This window comes from Molossus molossus, unplaced genomic scaffold (genome assembly GCF_014108415.1).
Source record: "Molossus molossus isolate mMolMol1 unplaced genomic scaffold, mMolMol1.p scaffold_m16_p_3, whole genome shotgun sequence".
In the NCBI taxonomy this organism is placed as follows: Eukaryota; Metazoa; Chordata; class Mammalia; order Chiroptera; family Molossidae; genus Molossus; species Molossus molossus.
The window spans coordinates 92,718,035-92,735,757 of NW_023425366.1; the positions used below are offsets into that span (position 1 = coordinate 92,718,035).

General features: G+C 42.8%; 1 protein-coding gene across 1 annotated transcript; it reads left to right on the forward strand.

Moving 5' to 3' along the window:
* Window positions 1–5,595: 5,595 nt before the first annotated feature.
* Window positions 5,596–17,723, forward strand: PHAX (phosphorylated adaptor for RNA export). The gene is made up of 5 exons (XM_036279422.1): window positions 5,596–5,699; window positions 7,628–8,241; window positions 11,034–11,154; window positions 12,684–12,767; window positions 17,355–17,723. The coding sequence occupies exons 1-5, from the start codon at window positions 5,604–5,606 to the stop codon at window positions 17,622–17,624; spliced, it is 1,185 nt and encodes a 394-aa protein (XP_036135315.1). The 5' UTR covers window positions 5,596–5,603; the 3' UTR covers window positions 17,625–17,723.

Sequence of the window (17,723 nt, forward strand, 5' to 3'; positions counted from 1 at the left end):
GAGCAATGCATAACATCCTTAAAAAATGTTAGCTTCTCTTTACTAAGTCAAGAAGAGAGGTTCATGGCTGATAGCCAGATCTGGGAAGATACACACCAGCAAATGCCATCATTGAAAATTAGGATCACGTCTCTCTTCCACCTCCTTTTTTCAAAACTCACTTAGTTCTGCCCAGCAGGAGGTAAGGAAAATATGAATTTTGATGGGGCAGAGCAGAAAGAGATAAAATTAAATGAATCATACAAAAGCACATTTCATATCTGAAAGGGAATTAAATGAATCATATATAAAAGCATATATAAAAACTCCAAAGCACTATAGAAATTTAAATGTAGTGACTGACCTCAGGACACCAATTCTGAATTTAACCAATTCTGTATTAAAATAGGCAGAGTTGCCCTGGCTGATTTTGCTCAGTGGTTAGAGCATCAGCCTGCTGACCAAAGGGTCTCAGGTTCAATTGTGATCAAGGGCACATAGCTGGGTTACAGGTTCGATCCCTGGCCCCTGTCGAAGTTGTGCAGAAGTCAACCAATTGATGTGTCTCTCTCACATCGATATTTCTCTCTCTCACTCTTCCTCCCCTCCCTCCCTCCCTCCTTCCCTCCCTCCCTCCTACTCCCTATAATGAAAAAATATCTTCAGTGAAGATTAACAAAAAATTAAAATAAAAGAGGCAGAGTTTGCAAATGGCCAATTCTGATTTTCAACTGACTTATCAAAGGCATCATAGGTGGTGATTAAAGCAAGGATTCTGGAGTTACAGCACAGGCACAAATGACCTGTGCTTAGGCTATTGTCAGTGAATGTAGTCGGTCTTCATTCCTCAAAGATAGCTGGCCAGGAGGCAGGGGGATGTAACCTGAACATGTGTGCTTTCCCCAAGGCAGCAAAGTTGGAGAAATCATCACAACTCAGGATGCAATTTCATGATTGCAAACTGAGACCCTGATTTATCAGAGCATGGGTGAGTAACACTATTGTTCTAGGCAGACTGATATTAATCCAGTTAACAAAAAATAATGCTATGAGTAGAATTCTGGCTTATTATTTTATAGGAAAATTTATCTTCAGAAAACCAACCACTCAATCTTCTGATCAATGCATTCTCTTCCAGGATACAAACTACCTCTCTGGTTGTATAATGAGCCCAGAATCAGAAGAGTTGTTGATTAATAATAAATGATTCAGCCCTGGCTGGTTTGGCTCAGTGGTTAGAGTGTTGGCCTGCAGTCCAGAGAGACCCGGGTTCGGTGTCCACTAAGGGCATGTACCTCGGTTGCAGTTTGTCTCAGGCCCTGGTTGGGTCAAGCGGGTGGCAACCACTCGATGTGTCCCTTTCATGTCGATGTTTCTCTCTCTTTCCCTCCCACTCAAAAAATGGAAAAATGTTCTTGGGTGAGGATAAATAATAATAATAAATGATTCTGCCCGGCCAGTGTGGCTCAATGGTCGAACATCAACCCATGTACCAAGAGGTCTCCAGTTTGATTCCCAGTCAGAGCACATGCCCAGGTTGTGGGCCCGATCCCCAGCGGGGGGCATGCAGGAGGCGGCCAATCAATGTTCTCTCTCATCGATGTTTCTATTTCTCTCTCCTTCTCCCTTCCTCTCTCTCTAAAAATCAATAAAGAAAAAGAAATAAATAAATAATAAAATAAAATAAATGATTCTAGCAAGGGTAATGGTGTCAGGCTAAGACAGGCTCTCTAATGTGTGAATTAATTTATATATTCAAAGAAATCGCAATCAAAACACCAGAATTGGTAAACAGATTATAACATTTAAATGGAAATGCAAAGGATCTAGAAGAGCACAACAATTTGGGGGGAAAAAAACAAATTTACCTAATTTTAACAATTTTACAATTATTATAAAACTACAGTAATTGAGAAGGTTTCACATTGGTGTCAAGATAGACATAACGATCAATGGAACAGAATAGAGAACCCTGATATAGACCTTTGTATATCTAGTCAATTTTCAGTGAAAGTACAGAATCAAGAAAATTTATTGGGGGAAAAGAGAGTCTTTTCAACAAATGGTGCTATTAATTGGATATTCACATGAAAAAAGGACCTTGACACACACACCCCCACCCCACCCCGTATGTACCACTAGCAGGAACCGAACCTGGGACTCTCTGGTCCGCAGGTCGATGCTCCAACTGCTGAGTCAAACCGGCCAGGGAAAGAGCCTTGACTTTTACTTCACACTATACAATTAACTCAAATGGACCACAGACCTAAAGGTAAGAACTAAAACTCTAAAACTTCTAGAGGAAAACATTGGGCGACATGTTGGGGGTGGGGGGCTATCCCATGCATTACTTGATATTTACTTGTATCCCATACCACAGAGTAAAATAATTATAGCATGAAATTTGACTCCTACCTTACACTACACATAAATCAATTCCAGGGTGACTGCAATTGTATGTAGAAAAAGTAAAACAATAAATTGTCGCCCTAGCTGGTTTGGCTCAGCGGTTGAAGCATTGGTTTGCAGACCAGAGAGTCTTGGATTCGGTTCCCGCTAGGGGCACATACCAAAAATAAATAAATAAACTTGTCTAGGAGTTAGGAGACCTGAAGTCAAGATTCAGCTCTTCAATAGCTGTGTTATCTCACTTCATTTCTCAAAATAAGGAATTAAACTAAGTGATTTCTAAACTTCCTTTATATGTCTTAAATTCACATCTCAAAAATCTATATTCATCTTTTCCATACAATCTAGAAACATATCCTAAGGAAATAATAAAAGAAGTTTGCAAAAATGCATATTAACTGCAAAATTTGCTACAGCCTAAACATACACTATTGGAGACTAAGTAAAGAATGGTACCTATGTGCAATGGAATACTAAGGAATCATTCAAAAGGAGTTAGATCTTTGTATTTTGGTACAGAATAAATTGCTATATTGTGTATTTCTTTTTAAAATATATTTTTATTGACTTTTTAGAGACAGAGGGAGGGAGAGATAGAAACACTGATGTGAGAGAGAAATATCAATCTGCTGCTATTGGGGATCAAGCCCGAAAACCAGGCATGTGCCCTGACCAGGAATCCAACTGGGACCTGACTCAATCCACAGAGCCACACCTGAAGATATTTTTTCATTTTTGTTCAGACAGAGTGGGAGGGAGAGAGAAACATAAACGTGAGAGGGACACATTGCGTGGCTGCCTCCTCCATGATCCCAATCAGAGCCAGGGCCAGGAACCAATCACAACCGGTACTTGCCCTTAACCGTAATCGAACTCATGACTCATTGGTCCCCAGGCCTATGCTCTCTCTAATTGCTGAGCCAAACTGGCCAGGGCTGGGCAAGAGTCTTTTGTTTTGATTTGTTAATCCTCACCTGAGGATTTGGGGGATAGGGAGATGGGTGAATGGGAGGAAGGAAGAGAAAGTGCACTCGAGAGAAACATGGATGTGAAAGAGACAATATCAATTGGTTGCCTCCCACATGACTCCATCTGGGTCAGGAATTGAACCTGCAACCTAGCTACATGCCCTTGGCTGGGAATCTAACCTCAGACCCTTTGGTCTGCAGGCCCATACTCTAACTGCTGAGTCAAACTGGCCAGTGTATTTCTTTTTATAATTTTTTATTAATTATTTTTGTTACAGATGTTTCTCTTTTTTTTTCCCATTGACACCCTCCTCCCCATCTCCCCCACCCCATACCCGGCTTTGTTGTCCATGTCCATTGGTTACGGGTACATGCATATAAGTTCTGTGGTTTATCTCTTCTCTTCCCTCACCATCCCCTCTTCTGAGTGTATTTAAAAAAAATAGATATATATATATTTATTTTATCCTCACCCGAGGACATTTTTCCCGTTTTTGTTCAGATAGAGTGGGAGGAAGAGAGAGAGAAACATCGACATGAAAGGGACACATCAAGTGGCTGCCACCCAAATGACCAACCAGGGCCGGGGACAAACTGCAACTAAGGTACGCGTCCTTAGTGGTAACTGAACCCGGGTCTCTCTGGACCGCAGGCTGATGCTCTAACTGCTGAGCCAAACCGGCCAGGTCCTGAGTGTATTTCTTTAAAGCAGATTACACGATAGTGAAAGGTACAAATCATAAAATCCTCTTGTCCAGCTGGTGTGGCTGAATGGTTTAGCATCGACCCATGCACGAGAGGTCTTCAGTTCTATTCCTAGTCAGGACACATGCCCAGGTTGTGGGCCAAATCCCCAGTGGGGGGCATGCAGGAGGTGGCCAATCAATGTTCTCTCTCATCAATGTTTCTGTCTCTCTCTCCTTCTCACTTCCTCTCTCTCTCTAAAATCAATTAAGGAAAAAAAAAGTTTTAATCCTCTTTATGTAGCCCTGGTCTTTATTGGTTGGGCATGTGGTGGTCCAGTGCACCAGGAGGCTGCAGGATGATCCCTGGTAGGGGGCATGCAGGAGGCAGCTCACAGTTGTGCTCTCACATGAATGTTTCTCTCTCCCTCCCTTCCTCTCTCTAGGATCAATACCCTATTCTTTTTTTAAAAATCTTATTCAATATATATTTCTCGGTCATCTATTATATACAAAAGTCACTGGGTGGGACACTGGGGAAACAACACTGAAAATAAGACATTTTAGCCCAGCTGGTGTGGCTCAGTGATTGCGCTTCATCCGGTGGACTGAGAAGTCCGGGTGATTCTGATCAGGGTACATGCCCAGGTTGGGGCTTGACCCCCAGTAGGGGGCGTGCAGAGGGCAGCCTATCAGTGTTTCTCTGTCGCATGGATGTTTCTATCCCTCCTCTTTCTCTCTCTAAAAAAAATCAATAAAATATATTTTTAAAAGAAATTTTAGTGAGAAATTCAAACAAAAAAAAATAAAACAAATACACATTGTTTTTGTGCCGTGAAAAAGACAAAAAAGGGTTGAAAGTGACATTAGAGATTCCTATTTTGGGGTGGTCGAAGACTTAATTCTGAGAAGACTGAGTTCGATCCGAGACTTGCATCATGCCAGAGAACAACCTGTGCAAAGAACAGGGCGTTGGGGGTGTTGGAGGAGTCCGCCGGGCAGCGGGAACCGCAACTGCAAAGGCCTGAGCCTGCAAGAACAAAGGGTGCGGGAGGAACAACGCGGCAGCCCACCGCGGCTCGCAGCGGACCGCCGGAGGGGCACCGGCGCGGGCCAGCGGCCCTGGCGGCGTGCAGCGCGCGCGGGCCTTGCTGTGGGCGGGCCCCCGGGCGGTCTGCGCCGGGCAGGGACCCCGGCATGGCTTCCCAGGAAGCTCCCCGAAGATCGCGTAGGAGCAAGAACGGACGCCAGACGTCCGGCCGGGACGTCCAGGTGAGGGGAGGCCAAGGAGGAATCCCCGATGGCCGCCGTCCGTGCACAAACAGGTTTGCACGAACACCCGGTCGGGAGGAGAGCGCCACGGTGGGGGGGAGCAGCGGGCACACGTTCCCGGCGCAGTGCGCGGGAGCGGTCCGCAGCCAGCGGGCCGACCGGTCGCGGAGGACCCGCCCCCACGCCGCCCGGCGCGAGCAGCCCCTCGCGGGGGCGCCCGAGACGCTGCCGCCGCCGGACTTTCCCGCCGCCGCGCCGGAAGTGCTCTCCTGACTCGCCGCGCCCCGGGAACATGGCGCAGGAGGCCGGCGACATGGAAGATGGACAGCTTTCCGACTCGGATTCCGACATGGTGGTCGCACCGAGCGACAGGCCGCTGCAGGTGCCGGTGAGCGTTGAGGGCTGACGGTTGGTGCGGGGCCCGGGCTGCGGGGCGGCGCTGGCGGGGCGGCGGGGTGCGGGCCCCGCGCTCCCTAACCCGGCATCTCGCAGCGCGGGGGCCCGCGGGGCTAGCGGCCTCCCGGGGGCCGTTTGATACCCGCCGTTCTTCCCTTGTCAATATACCGAGCTCCCCACTGCGGCGCCGCGGGGACGTCCCGGAGGGGACACCGGCCGAAGGAGCGTCTGGAGTTCGCGGCTGCCTGAGACTGAGGGTTGGGCTTGAAGTTCATCACCTGCTCAGGGGCCTGGCTGGTCTTACACGTTCCCATCCGACCCAGATTTGTGGCGCTGTTTTTTGTTTTTTTCGTTTAATTTTTTTCTTTATTGATTTTTTTAAATTTTATTTTTAAGTTTTTTTTCTTTTAGAGAGAGAGAGGGGAAGAGAGATGGAAACATCAGTGAGCGAGATCATTGGTGGGCCGCCTCCTGCACGCCCCCGACTGGGGACCGGGCCCACAACCTGGGCACGTGCCCTGGCCCGGAATGGAACCAGCAGCCTCTTGGTGCCTGGGTCCACGCTCAGCCACTGGCCCACACCGGCCTGGCGTGGCGCTCCTTTTTGTTAGTGTTTCTAAGTGGGAGTTTGTCTTCACCCGGAGGAGCAGGCCCTCGGAAAGAGCCTGGGTGCCCGCTTGGGATCTTGGTGCGATCACGGTGTGGCCCGGGGCATGTTGTTGAGCCGAACGCACCGCTCTGTGGACTAATAATGGTAGTGGGACGCCACTGATGGCGCGGTTGTAAGGATTCGGCGGAGCCTACGCCGTGAGGAGTGTTCGCTGCCGTTATTTGAAGATAAGACTGCCCTGGCCGGCGTGGCTCGGTTGGTTGAGCCTCCGCCCACACACGAGGGCCCTGGTTGGATTCCGGCCGGCACATGCCCAGGTTGTGGGCTGATCCCCGGTAGGCAGCTGATGGCTGTTTCTCCCTCTCCCTTCCTGTCTCTAAAAAATTCAGTAGAAAGGATAGGAAGACTACCTAATTGACTTAATCACCCCCACCCGCATTTTTAGCACGTAATAGCTCAACAAATAACTCTTCAGGACAAAAAGCAAAGGTGGTTCTTTTGCATATAAATGACACCAAGTTATTTTGTTTCGCAGTCTCTTTCTGGTTGTTTCACATATATTGACCCCTGACTTGGTAAACTTTATGCCATGGGCTCTGTATTTTTAAAAGTAATGTGTCAGGGATTCCTACCCATAGTTTATTATGTAATCTGAAAGCAGACTAGGCACAAAACCCTGGAAAGGAAGTTAATATGTTTAAATGACTGAAAGGCATTTTTGTAAAGAAAGAAAACAAATTCTGTTTAAACTATCAGTAATGGTTAGTGTGTATGTCATTTTTAAACTTCTGACAATAACTGAAAAGACTGAAAATCTTCTAAAGGTGAGAATGAAAGGCTGGTAATTAAACCTCGCTCCCCCCTCCCCTTTATTGATTTCAGAGAGAGAGAAAAGGAGAAGGAGAGAGAGATAGAGACATTGATAAGAGAGACCATTCATGCCACCCACTGGGGATTTGGCCCACAACCTGGGCATGTGCCCTGACCTGGAATAGAACTGGCAACCTTGGTGCATGGGTCGATGCTCAACCACTGAGCCACACTGGCTGGGCAAGGCTTGTAATTTTGTAGAAGGAGGCCTTGAAACTAAGTTCTGCATTAGCTCTAGAAATGAAAATGTGTGCCTTTAAAATTGGAAATTCCATGTGGACCTTGAGAAAAGTAGGGACTGAACTGGTTTCAGAGATATTTTTGAAGATCAGTTCTGCTTCAAAATGATACAGCTGAGTCCCTAAATAATTTTTTTCTTGGCACATGGTGGGTGGAGTTGATGTGTTTTGTGGAATTGATTTATTTCCTTTCTCTTGCAGAAAGCACTAGGAGGGGACAGTGCAGTGAGGCCCTTCCAGGGCACTGCAGCAGCCTGTGCACCAGTGTCACATTATCGGACTGTTAAAGGTGTGGACTCAAGTGAAGAGAGTTTTTCTGATTCAGATGATGATAGCTCTCTTTGGAAACGCAAGCGACAGAAATGTTTCAACCCCCCTCCCAAACCAGAGCCTTTTCAGTTTGGCCAGAGCAGCCAGAAACTGCCTTTTGCTGGAGGGAAGAAGGTTAACAACATCTGGGGTGCTGTGCTGCAGGAGCAGACTCAAGATGCAGTGGCTGATGATCTTGGTATATTGGAAATGGAAGGCACTATTGACAAAAGCAGACAATGCGAGGCCTACAATTATTTGCTTGCAAAGAAACTTAAGAAGGCGGCTCAAGAACAGACAGCAGAATTAGACAAAGAGTTAGATGAATACATGCAAGGTGGCAAGAAAATAGGCTCAAAAGAAGAGGAAAACGGGCAAGGTCATCTCAAACGGAAACGACCTGTCAAAGACAGACTAGGGGACAGACTAGAAATGAACTATAAAGGCCGGTATGAGATCACAGAGGATGATTCTCAGGAGAAGGTGGCTGATGAAATTACTTTCAGGTGAGCATTTAAATTTTTCCTACAAACGAGATCTTGACCAACTATCAATTATCTTCCATTTGTAGGAAGTAAAATAGATTCCAAACACATTAATGATAGTGTTCCTTTATACTATTTTTTTACATTTAAGGAACGAATTCTATGACTATATTTGGATTTTATTAAATTTGGAAAGGTTAATAGAATAATTCTGTAAACATTTATGAACTTTTTTTTTTTTTTATCCTCACCCGAGGACATTTTTCCATTTTTTGTTCAGGTAGAGTGGGAGAGAGAGAGCAGAACAGAGAGAGAGAAACATCGATGTGAAAGGAACACATCGAGCGGCTGCCACCCGCACAACCAACCAGGGCCGGGGACAAACTGCAACCGAGGTACGTGCCCTTAGCAGGAACCAAACCCGGGTCTCTCAGGACCGCAGGCCGACGCTCTAACCGCTGAGCCAAACCGGCCAGGGCTGAACTTTTCTTTATTAATTTTGAGAGAGAGGAAGGGAGAGGAAGAGAGAGATAGAAACGTCAATGAGAGAGAACATAGACTGTCCACCTCCTGCATGCCCCCCACTGGGGATTTGGCCCACAACCTAGGCATGTGCCCTGACCAGGAATTGAACCAATGACCTCTTGGTGCATGAGTCGATGCTTAACCACTGAGCCACACTGGCTGGACAACATTTATGAACTTTTAAGCAACTCTTTCCATTTACTGCTCTACGGCTCTTTAGATAAAAACATATCTTTTTAAATTATGTGGGGTGTTTTTGAGTGTTTTCAAGCATTTACGATTTTTTGTTACTTGATTGAGGCATATTATACATATGGTAAAATTTATCCATTTCAAATGTTGATATTTCTATAAATTTATCAGTTATACAGCCCTCACCATAAACCACTTTTTTAAAAAAAAATGTTTTTACTGATTTTTTACAGAGAGAGGAAGGAAGAGAGAGAGAGAACCATCGATGTGAGAGAAAAACATTGATCAGCTGCCTCCTGCACACCCCTTACTAGGGATGGAGCCCATGACCTGGGCATGCCCTGACCGGGAATCGCATGGGGATTCACAGTCCATGGGAGAACACTCAAACCACTGAGCCACACCGGCTGGGCTATAAACCATTTATTTTTTTTCATCCTCACCTGAGGACATTTTTCCATTTTTTGTTAGAGTGGGAGGGAGAGAGAGGAAGAGAGAGAGAGAGAGAGAGAAACATCGACGTGAAATGGACACATCGAGTGGCTGCTACCCACACAACTCAACCAGGGCCGGGGACGAACTGCAACCAAAGTACATACCCTTAGTGGGAACCGAACCCGGGTCCTCTGGACCGCAGGCCGACACTCTAACCGCTGAGCCAAACTGACCAGGGCCCATAAACCAGTTTTAAAATGTTTCTATTACCCCATAAGATTCCTTGTACCGATATGCCCATTTTAAGGTAACTCCTGTTCCCATCTCCAGATAACTGCTAATCTACTTTCTGTAGTTACAAATACCTCAGAGTAGAATTGCTTGATGTAAATTAACATTTCATGTATTTTTAATTTTATAATGTTTTTTCTTCATTGATTTTTACAGAGAAAGAGAGAGAGAGAAACATTGATGAGAAAGAACATTGATTGGCCGCCTCCTGCATACCCCCCACTGGGGATTTGGCCCACAATCTGGGCATGTGTCCTGACCGGGAATAAAACTGGCGACCTCTTGGTGCATGGGTGGACACTCAACCACTGAGCCACACCAGCTGGGCCACATTTCATTAGTTCTGAATCACTAATGAACAATGTCACAGATTTGAAAACAAATATGGATCAAGAGTAATATAGCTAGTAGGAACACAAGTATTTACTTTCCAGGCAAGCCTGTTAACACTAGTACTGGATTTTTAAACTACTGAGGTAGTTTGGAAGTTCAGTGCTGGAAAGAAGCTGAGATTGTGTAAACCAAAGCCTTCACTTTATAGAATATGGAAACTGAGGCCCAGTAGTTTTGTGGCTTGCCCAAAGTCACAAATTTTGTAAGTGTCAGACCTGGAATTAAACTCTGGTCCCTTTGTGCCTAATCTAGTGCTCTTTGCACTGCCATCTTTTGAGAAGAAACAAAAGAAGCCAGGTCTAGTTAGGGAACTGGTAAGACTTCTGTAAGTATCAATCCTCCTACTCTGGAGTGTGGGCTCTTTCCTTACAAGTGTTCCTTAGGCTCCTGGTGTTTTTACTTCTGGGTGACAGTGAAAGTAGTAATGCCTATTTCATAAGGTTGTTAAGAGAATTAACTGAGATAAAGCATATAAAGTACTTAGGATTGTGTTTATCCTATAATAAGCCATTAGTGAATATTAGCTATATCCTTTGTTCTGAAGTGGGGAGCCTTTGAGGGAAAATCCTATCCACTTTAAAGCTCCCAGATATCTCCTACTTAAGGGAGCTAACTTCCAGGCTTAATAATGGAAAGCCAGTACGTGTTACTTGTTTTGATGGAGTGGACTGGTTCTGTTTTTTGCTTTAGGCTTGCGTTCCCCTCAGTGTATGTGCACATTTACTTTGAAATCCGCCATAATCCAATAAAGCAAAGTGAAGAGGCCAGTATGGAGACTTGAACGGGAACCTTGAGGTTACCACTCCTTGGGTGACCCAAGATAGGAATGTTTCCATGTCACTGATTTAAGGTTAAATATTGAAGAATTGGAAAAGCAATTAATTCTGGTTGAAGACTAAACTGGAGACTAAGGAAGATTTCTTCAATTTTATACAACAAATAAAGAGGTTAATATTACTTTTTTTGATCCTTATCAGGTTGCAGGAACCAAAGAAAGATCTGATAGCCCGAATAGTGAGTATAATCGGGAACAAAAAGGCAATTGAACTTCTGATGGAAACTGCTGAAGTTGAACAAAATGGTGGCCTTTTTATAATGGTAAGACTATTGTTTCCCTTTTAAATTGTGCTTCATGTGATTTTTTTTTTTTTTTTTTTTTACAAAATAAACTTGTCTCTGATTGTTGGATCATAAATTTGCCATAAATTATTAGTTTGATATTTTTTAAATCTTTATTAACAATGGAGACTGAATGAAAAAGTAAGTATTGTCTATTTTAATGCTTTGTGTAGAAAAAAACATGTAAATTGTAGCCTGATAGTGTGCATACCACACACTCACCTGGAAGCTCAGATTTAAGAATATGGGTTTTGGAGTTAGGGGATCCTTGTTTTGAGTTCTGGGTCTGCAACGTATTAGGTGTGAGATTTAGCTAAATTATTTGATTTCTCAGAGCCTCGGTCTCCTCAGCTGTAAAATGGCAGTTAATCTCGTGTTGTGAGGACTAGATGAGATGATGCATGGAAAGCGCTTATCATAATGCCCAGTACTTAGTTAGCAGTGGTGAACAGAAGTGTTACTTTTCGTTTAACTCATTCATCCTTAAAAATTGGTTCTTGGGGGGAAAAAAATTGGTTCTTGGGGAAAAATACTCTTCTGTAAAAAGCACAATAGATATATAGTATATCTGTAAGTATTAAAATTTCATGGATGGTGGGGGTGAATAGGAAAAAAAATGTCTAAAGGCTCCTGCGGTGGGGGAAACAATGGAAAACTAGGTTGAGAAACATGTAACGTTTTCAGAATGGCAGCAAGAGCTCGCCTGTGGTGGGGGCCAGATCCCAGACAGCAGCAGTTTATCCCATAGAATGATTCTGCAGATCTCATTTAATTCAGCTTTCATCTCCTGGTGAGGATGAAATGTGAATAGCTTCCTTTTTTTTTTTTTTTTAATTTTTTTTTTCCTTCATTGATTTAGAGAGGAAGGGAGATGGGGAGAGAGACAGAAATATGGATGAGAGAGAACACCAATTGGCCGCCTCCTGCATGCCCCCTACTGGGGATCAGGCCCAAACCTGGCATGTGTCCTGACCAGGAATCAAACCAGTGACCTCTTGGTGCACTGGTCAACGCTCAACCGCTGAGCCACACCGGCCTGGCAATAAAAACATATTTTTTTAAAAAGTTGAATAAAGTACTTTGATTTTCAGTTAGTTGAGCACAAAGTTATATGTTCATCAATGTTTAATTCTATAGTAATGTAATAAAACTATATTCCAGTGAGCTAATGCAAGTGTACTGAATGTTGGTATGGTGGAAGTCCAAATTCACTTTCTTTGATGCATTTTTTCCTTTTTATCCCTGTTTGCCAGGCACTGTTTTAGACACAGGAAGATTATGTTGTAGTGGGGGTGGGAGGGAGACAGTCTGTAAAGAAACAGTAGAATATCTTCAAAGTGATAAGTGCTATGGGAAAAGAAATAGGTCAAATAGAAGAGGAGGGCATTGCCGTTAACCTGGAGTGATCAGGGGAGACCTTATTACCTTAGGCACATCTCTGTATAAAAGCTACTTTGGCCATTTGTGGGAAGAATCGTCCAGTGTAATTTTTCTGTTTCTTTTTGTAGAATGGTAGTCGAAGAAGAACACCAGGTGGAGTTTTTCTAAATCTCCTGAAAAACACTCCTAGTATCAGTGAGGAACAAATTAAGGTAAATCAGATAATGTTCTTAATTTTTAAGATCAATACTAATTTGACTTCCACTCAGCATCTAGCTTCATCTTCTACTAATTTTTATCACCTGCTCTGCCTTAAATTGGCCAGTGTTGTCAGAGTCTCATCGCAGGTGAGACCCGTCCTCTGTAGAGCTCTGCCCCTTTTCCTCCCTGCAGAGCCACAGCGAGGTTTCTCTCATGGCAGCTTTTCCTGGTTTCTTAGCACTAATTATTTCTCTACCCTCCTGCAACTTTTATTATTGAAAACTTTAAACATGCAGAATAAGTGAAAGAATAGGATGAGTACCCATATATCCTGCACCGAGATTCAGGGGTTATTGATACTTTAACATTCTTACTTGACTGTACTTTTTTTATTTTTATTTTTGGTACCGTTTGGAAATAAGTAACATCATGACACTCATCCCTAATTATTTCAACAAACCTCTCTGAGTAATAAGGACAATACCCTACATAGCCATACCTAAGAGAAATAAAAACAAAATCATCCAGTTTCTAGACTTTACTCCAGGATCCTGAATTGTCCCAAGAATCTATTTTCAACCCTTTTCTCCTCTCAAACAGGATCCTGTCCAGATTTCCATGTTCCATTTGTTATCTCTCTTTTGATCTTACTAGTCCCACATTTTCCTCCATGATTTACACCTTTTGAAGAGTCCTAAGTGATTGTCTTAAAGAATGGACTACATTCTGGTGATTGTTTCTTCGTGGGTTTCTTTTGTTCATCCCTCTACCTCCAGTATTTCTTATCAGCTAGAAGCTAAGCACTTCAGTATTCTTCATCATTTTTGTGTTACTAGAATATCTTATATGAGAATTCTATAATGTGGGTGTTTCCTCACTCAGAATTTGACCTCTTTTAATTTGTTAATGAAGGAACATGATTTTCATTTAGCAGATATAATCAAGAATCTAACTTCTTACAGCTGCTATATTTGAAAAGTGTTGCGCCCTGGCCGGTTTGGCTCAGCGGTTAGAGTGTTGGCCCACAGATCAGAGAGTCCCAGGTTCGGTTCCCACTAAGAGCACGTACCTCGGTTGCAGTTTGACCGCAGCCCTGGTTGGGGTAGTGTGGGTGGTAACCACTCGATGTGTCTCTCTCACGTCGACGTTTCTCTCTCTCTCTCTCCCTCCCACTTTATCTGAAGATAAATGCAAAAATGTCCTCGGGTGAGGATACAAAAAAAAAGAAGTGTATTCTCTTTGTTATTACGGTGGGTGATAAAAGTAATAGGAATATGTTTTAACCATACTAATTATAATACTAATGATGTAACAAAAGCCATTTTTCTTGAGCTGATGTGAACGGACATATTTTGCATCTGTTACATGTTATGGTTTTTCTCCTTATGTTTTCTGTTCACTTCAGAGTCACATTTTAAAGATCTGTTACTGGCCCTGGCCAGTTTGGCTCAGCGGTTGGAGCGTCAGCCTGTGGTCCAGAGAGACCCGGGTTCGGTTCCCGCTAAGGGCACGTATCTCTGTTGCATTTTGTCCCCGGCCCTGGTTGGGTTGTGTGGGTGGCAGCCACTTGATGTGTCCCTTTCACGTCGATGTTTCTCTCTCTCTCTCTCTCTCCCCCCCTCCCACTCTATCTGAACAAAAAAATAAATAAATAAAGATCTGTTATTGAAATTGCTACAGGAAATGTTACTGTTGTTGCACATTTGAAATCTCTACTCAGTAACTGCTTTTTGGCCTTATTGGAACAATTATTTTGACAACATAAATTTGTAATGTGAATTTTCTTAGGAGCACAGCTGTTGAGTGGTAGAACAGTTTATACCTTAATGTTCTCCCACTTCTCCCAGTATAGCCCCTGATAAATAGTGTGTACTTAGAAGGAACATTTTTGGGCTTTCATTAGATAGCAAAATGTTAGTGTATTTAGAGAAATAGCATGATGTGATGAATAGAATTCTCTTAAGATTCAAAATCTGTGTTTTAATCTTAAATTTGCCATTTATGGTTATATGGACCATGAGAAGATCACCTCCTCTCCCTTGGCCTCTGTTTTCTCATCTATGAAGTGGGAACTTTAATATGTGCTCTGCCTATTTAACTGCTATAAAAGCTTTTTGTAAGTAACTAAACCTTGGGCAAACAATTTCCAGAAGCAAGAGAAGAAAATAGCATTTATTGACCCTTAACCTGGCATTGGGCCAAATATTTATATAACTTTATCTTTACCACAGGCAATCAAAGTGGGTGTTACCCTGTTGTGCAAATGAAGAGGAATAAAAATTATGTGCCTGGGATCACACCGAACACTGGTTTCAAACCTGTGTTGTTTTCACTGACTCATATGCCTTTGAAATTCAATTCTAACTCACTGTGGAGAAGGGGATATTTTTTTAAAATATTTTTTTATTGATTTTTAGAGAGGGGGGGAAGGGAGGAGAAAGAGAGAGAAACATCAGTCAGCTGCCTCCTGTACGCCCCTGTACTGGGGATCAAGCCCAATACCCCGGCATGTGCCTTCACCGGAATCAAACCAGCGACCTCTTGGTGCATGGGTCGACGCTCAACCACTGAGCCACACTGGGTGGGCAAGAAGGGGATTTTAATGTTAGGTTTTTATGTTAAACTACCAGAAACAATGCATTGTAATAACAAACACTAGAAATATTTGGAATATCTAATAGTGGAATGTTGACTTATAGGGACATTGTTATTTTTGTGAAGCAATTGTAAGGAAATGAAAAAATGCACAGTAATACTGAGTTTTTGTAAGAGGCAAAATACAAATTTATAAAGAAAAAGAGGCATAGGACAATAGATTGATATGTAAACATCAAAATGATACCAATGATTTGGTCTGTTGTGAGGGATTATAAATGTTTGGCTTTTAAGATTTTCTGGTGTTGCCCTGGCCAGTTTGGCTCAGCGGTTAGAGCGTCGGCCTGCGGTCTGGAGAGACCCGGGTTCGGTTCCCGCTAAGGGCACGTACTTCGGTTGCAGTTTGACCCCAGCCCTGGTTGGTCGTGCGGGTGGCAGCCACTCGATGTGTCCCTTCACGTCGATGTTTCTGTCTGTCTCTCCCTTCCTCTCTCTCCCTCCCACTCTATCTGTACAAAAAATGGAAAAATATCCTCGGGTGAGGATAAAAAAAAAAAAAAAAAAAAAGATTTTCTGGTGTTGTGTTGTGGTTTTTTTTTACCATATTTTCTGTATGTTCATGGATTGAGTATCTTTGTTATTAGAGGGAAAAACCTGAAGGCAAATAGAATTTTACTGTGGGTAATTTCATATGCCATCAAGATGATACAATAATTATTCTTTTAATCGGTATGTTGCTAACAATCAGTCTGCAAACTTTGGGAGCCAGAACTAAACTGAGTGGGCTTGGTTTCCTTTCTTCCATTTGATTTTGTTTTGTATGTGACCTAGTACTTTAAGGGTTTGTTTTAGAAAACACGTCAGCTCTGGCCAATGTGGCCCAGTTGGTTCGGCATCTTCCATGCACTGAAAGGTTGTTGGTTTGATCCTGGTCAGGGGACATGTCTGGATTTTGGGCTCAGTCCCCCATGGAGTTAGTTCTCACATCAATGTTTTTCTCTTCTCCCATCCTCTCTAAAAAAAAAATCAATAAACTATTCTTTAAGAAAGAAAGAAAATACAAAGTTGGGTGTGCTGCTAAACATTCTATAATACACACAGCAGACTGCCACAGCAAAGGATTATCCAGCTCAAAATTTCAGTAGTGCCAATGTTGAGAAACCCTATACTAAAAGAATCTCATATTTTTATGCTATAAAATCCTTTTTCTGGCATCCTGGAATGTATTCCAGGGCTGACTGTTATCTTTATGCCTTGTGATAAAAGTTTTTGACAAAGACTTACATTGTCTCATGTGAATTACAGTAGTGTTTTTTATTTTATTTATTTTATGTATTTGTATATTTATTTATTTTAATCCTCACCTGAGGATATGCGCGTTGATTTTTAGAGCGAGGAGAAGGGAGAGAGAGAAACATCAGTGTGAGAGAGAACATTGATGGGTTGCCTTCCGTATGTGCCCTGACCAGGAATCGAACCCACAATCTTTCAGTACACGGGATGACACTCTAACCAGCTGAGCCACACCGGCCAGAGCTGCAGTCATGTTTTTAAGTTATGGAACTGTTCTTGCATTGTGTAGATTACATTATCATACTTAATCGCACAATTCAAGAATAACTTTGTTTTTCAGCACATGGTTATGATGGTATTTCAAAGTAAATCTTCATTCTAAAGTCTTCTGGTAATTATACAGTATTTCATTTAAATCGAAACAACATGGTTTGCCTGCTGTATCTTTCCATTTAGAAAACTTTACCTGTAGACATAATGTGTTACAATATAATACGCATGGGCCCTAGACCTATCACTAGGTCGAGTTTGCATCATGGCTTCATCCCCTTTTGCAGTGGGGACTTATTTACTGTCTTGCACTCTGTGTCTGAGTCTAATAATAATGGTTTGTTTTTTGTGAGAAATGGAGATAATGTAAAGGGTTTGTCTTATAACAACCTTTTAATAAATGGTAGTTCTTATTTACTAAAATTGTTTCTTGATTGTAGGACATTTTCTACATTGAAAATCAAAAGGAATATGAAAATAAAAAAGCTGCTAGGAAGAGGAGAACACAACTGTTGGGGAAGAAGATGAAACAAGCTATTAAAAGTCTGAATTTTCAAGAAGATGATGATACATCACGAGAAACTTTTGCAAGTGACACAAATGAGGCCCTGGCCTCTCTCGACGAATCACAGGAGGGACATGGAGAGACCAAGCTGGATGCAGAGGAGGCCATCGAGGTTGACCACTCTCATGATTTGGACATTTTTTAGTTCATTTAGGAAGGACTGAACTCCTAAATAATTGTAATAAACCATTTCTACTGAATTGCTTTGTTTTACTTTGCACTGATAAACATGAAAATCTGGAAA

What these genes read in the sequence shown, in the direction of transcription:
- PHAX (XM_036279422.1), top strand. Translation starts at nt 5,604, where the DNA reads ATGGCGCAGGAGGCCGGCGACATGGAAGATGGACAGCTTTCCGACTCG. An exon ending in ACAGGCCGCTGCAGGTGCCG is followed by an intron (nt 5,700 to 7,627) that starts GTGAGCGTTGAG and finishes TTTCTCTTGCAG; the next exon opens with AAAGCACTAGGAGGGGACAG. An exon ending in TCAGTGAGGAACAAATTAAG is followed by an intron (nt 12,768 to 17,354) that starts GTAAATCAGATA and finishes TCTTGATTGTAG; the next exon opens with GACATTTTCTACATTGAAAA.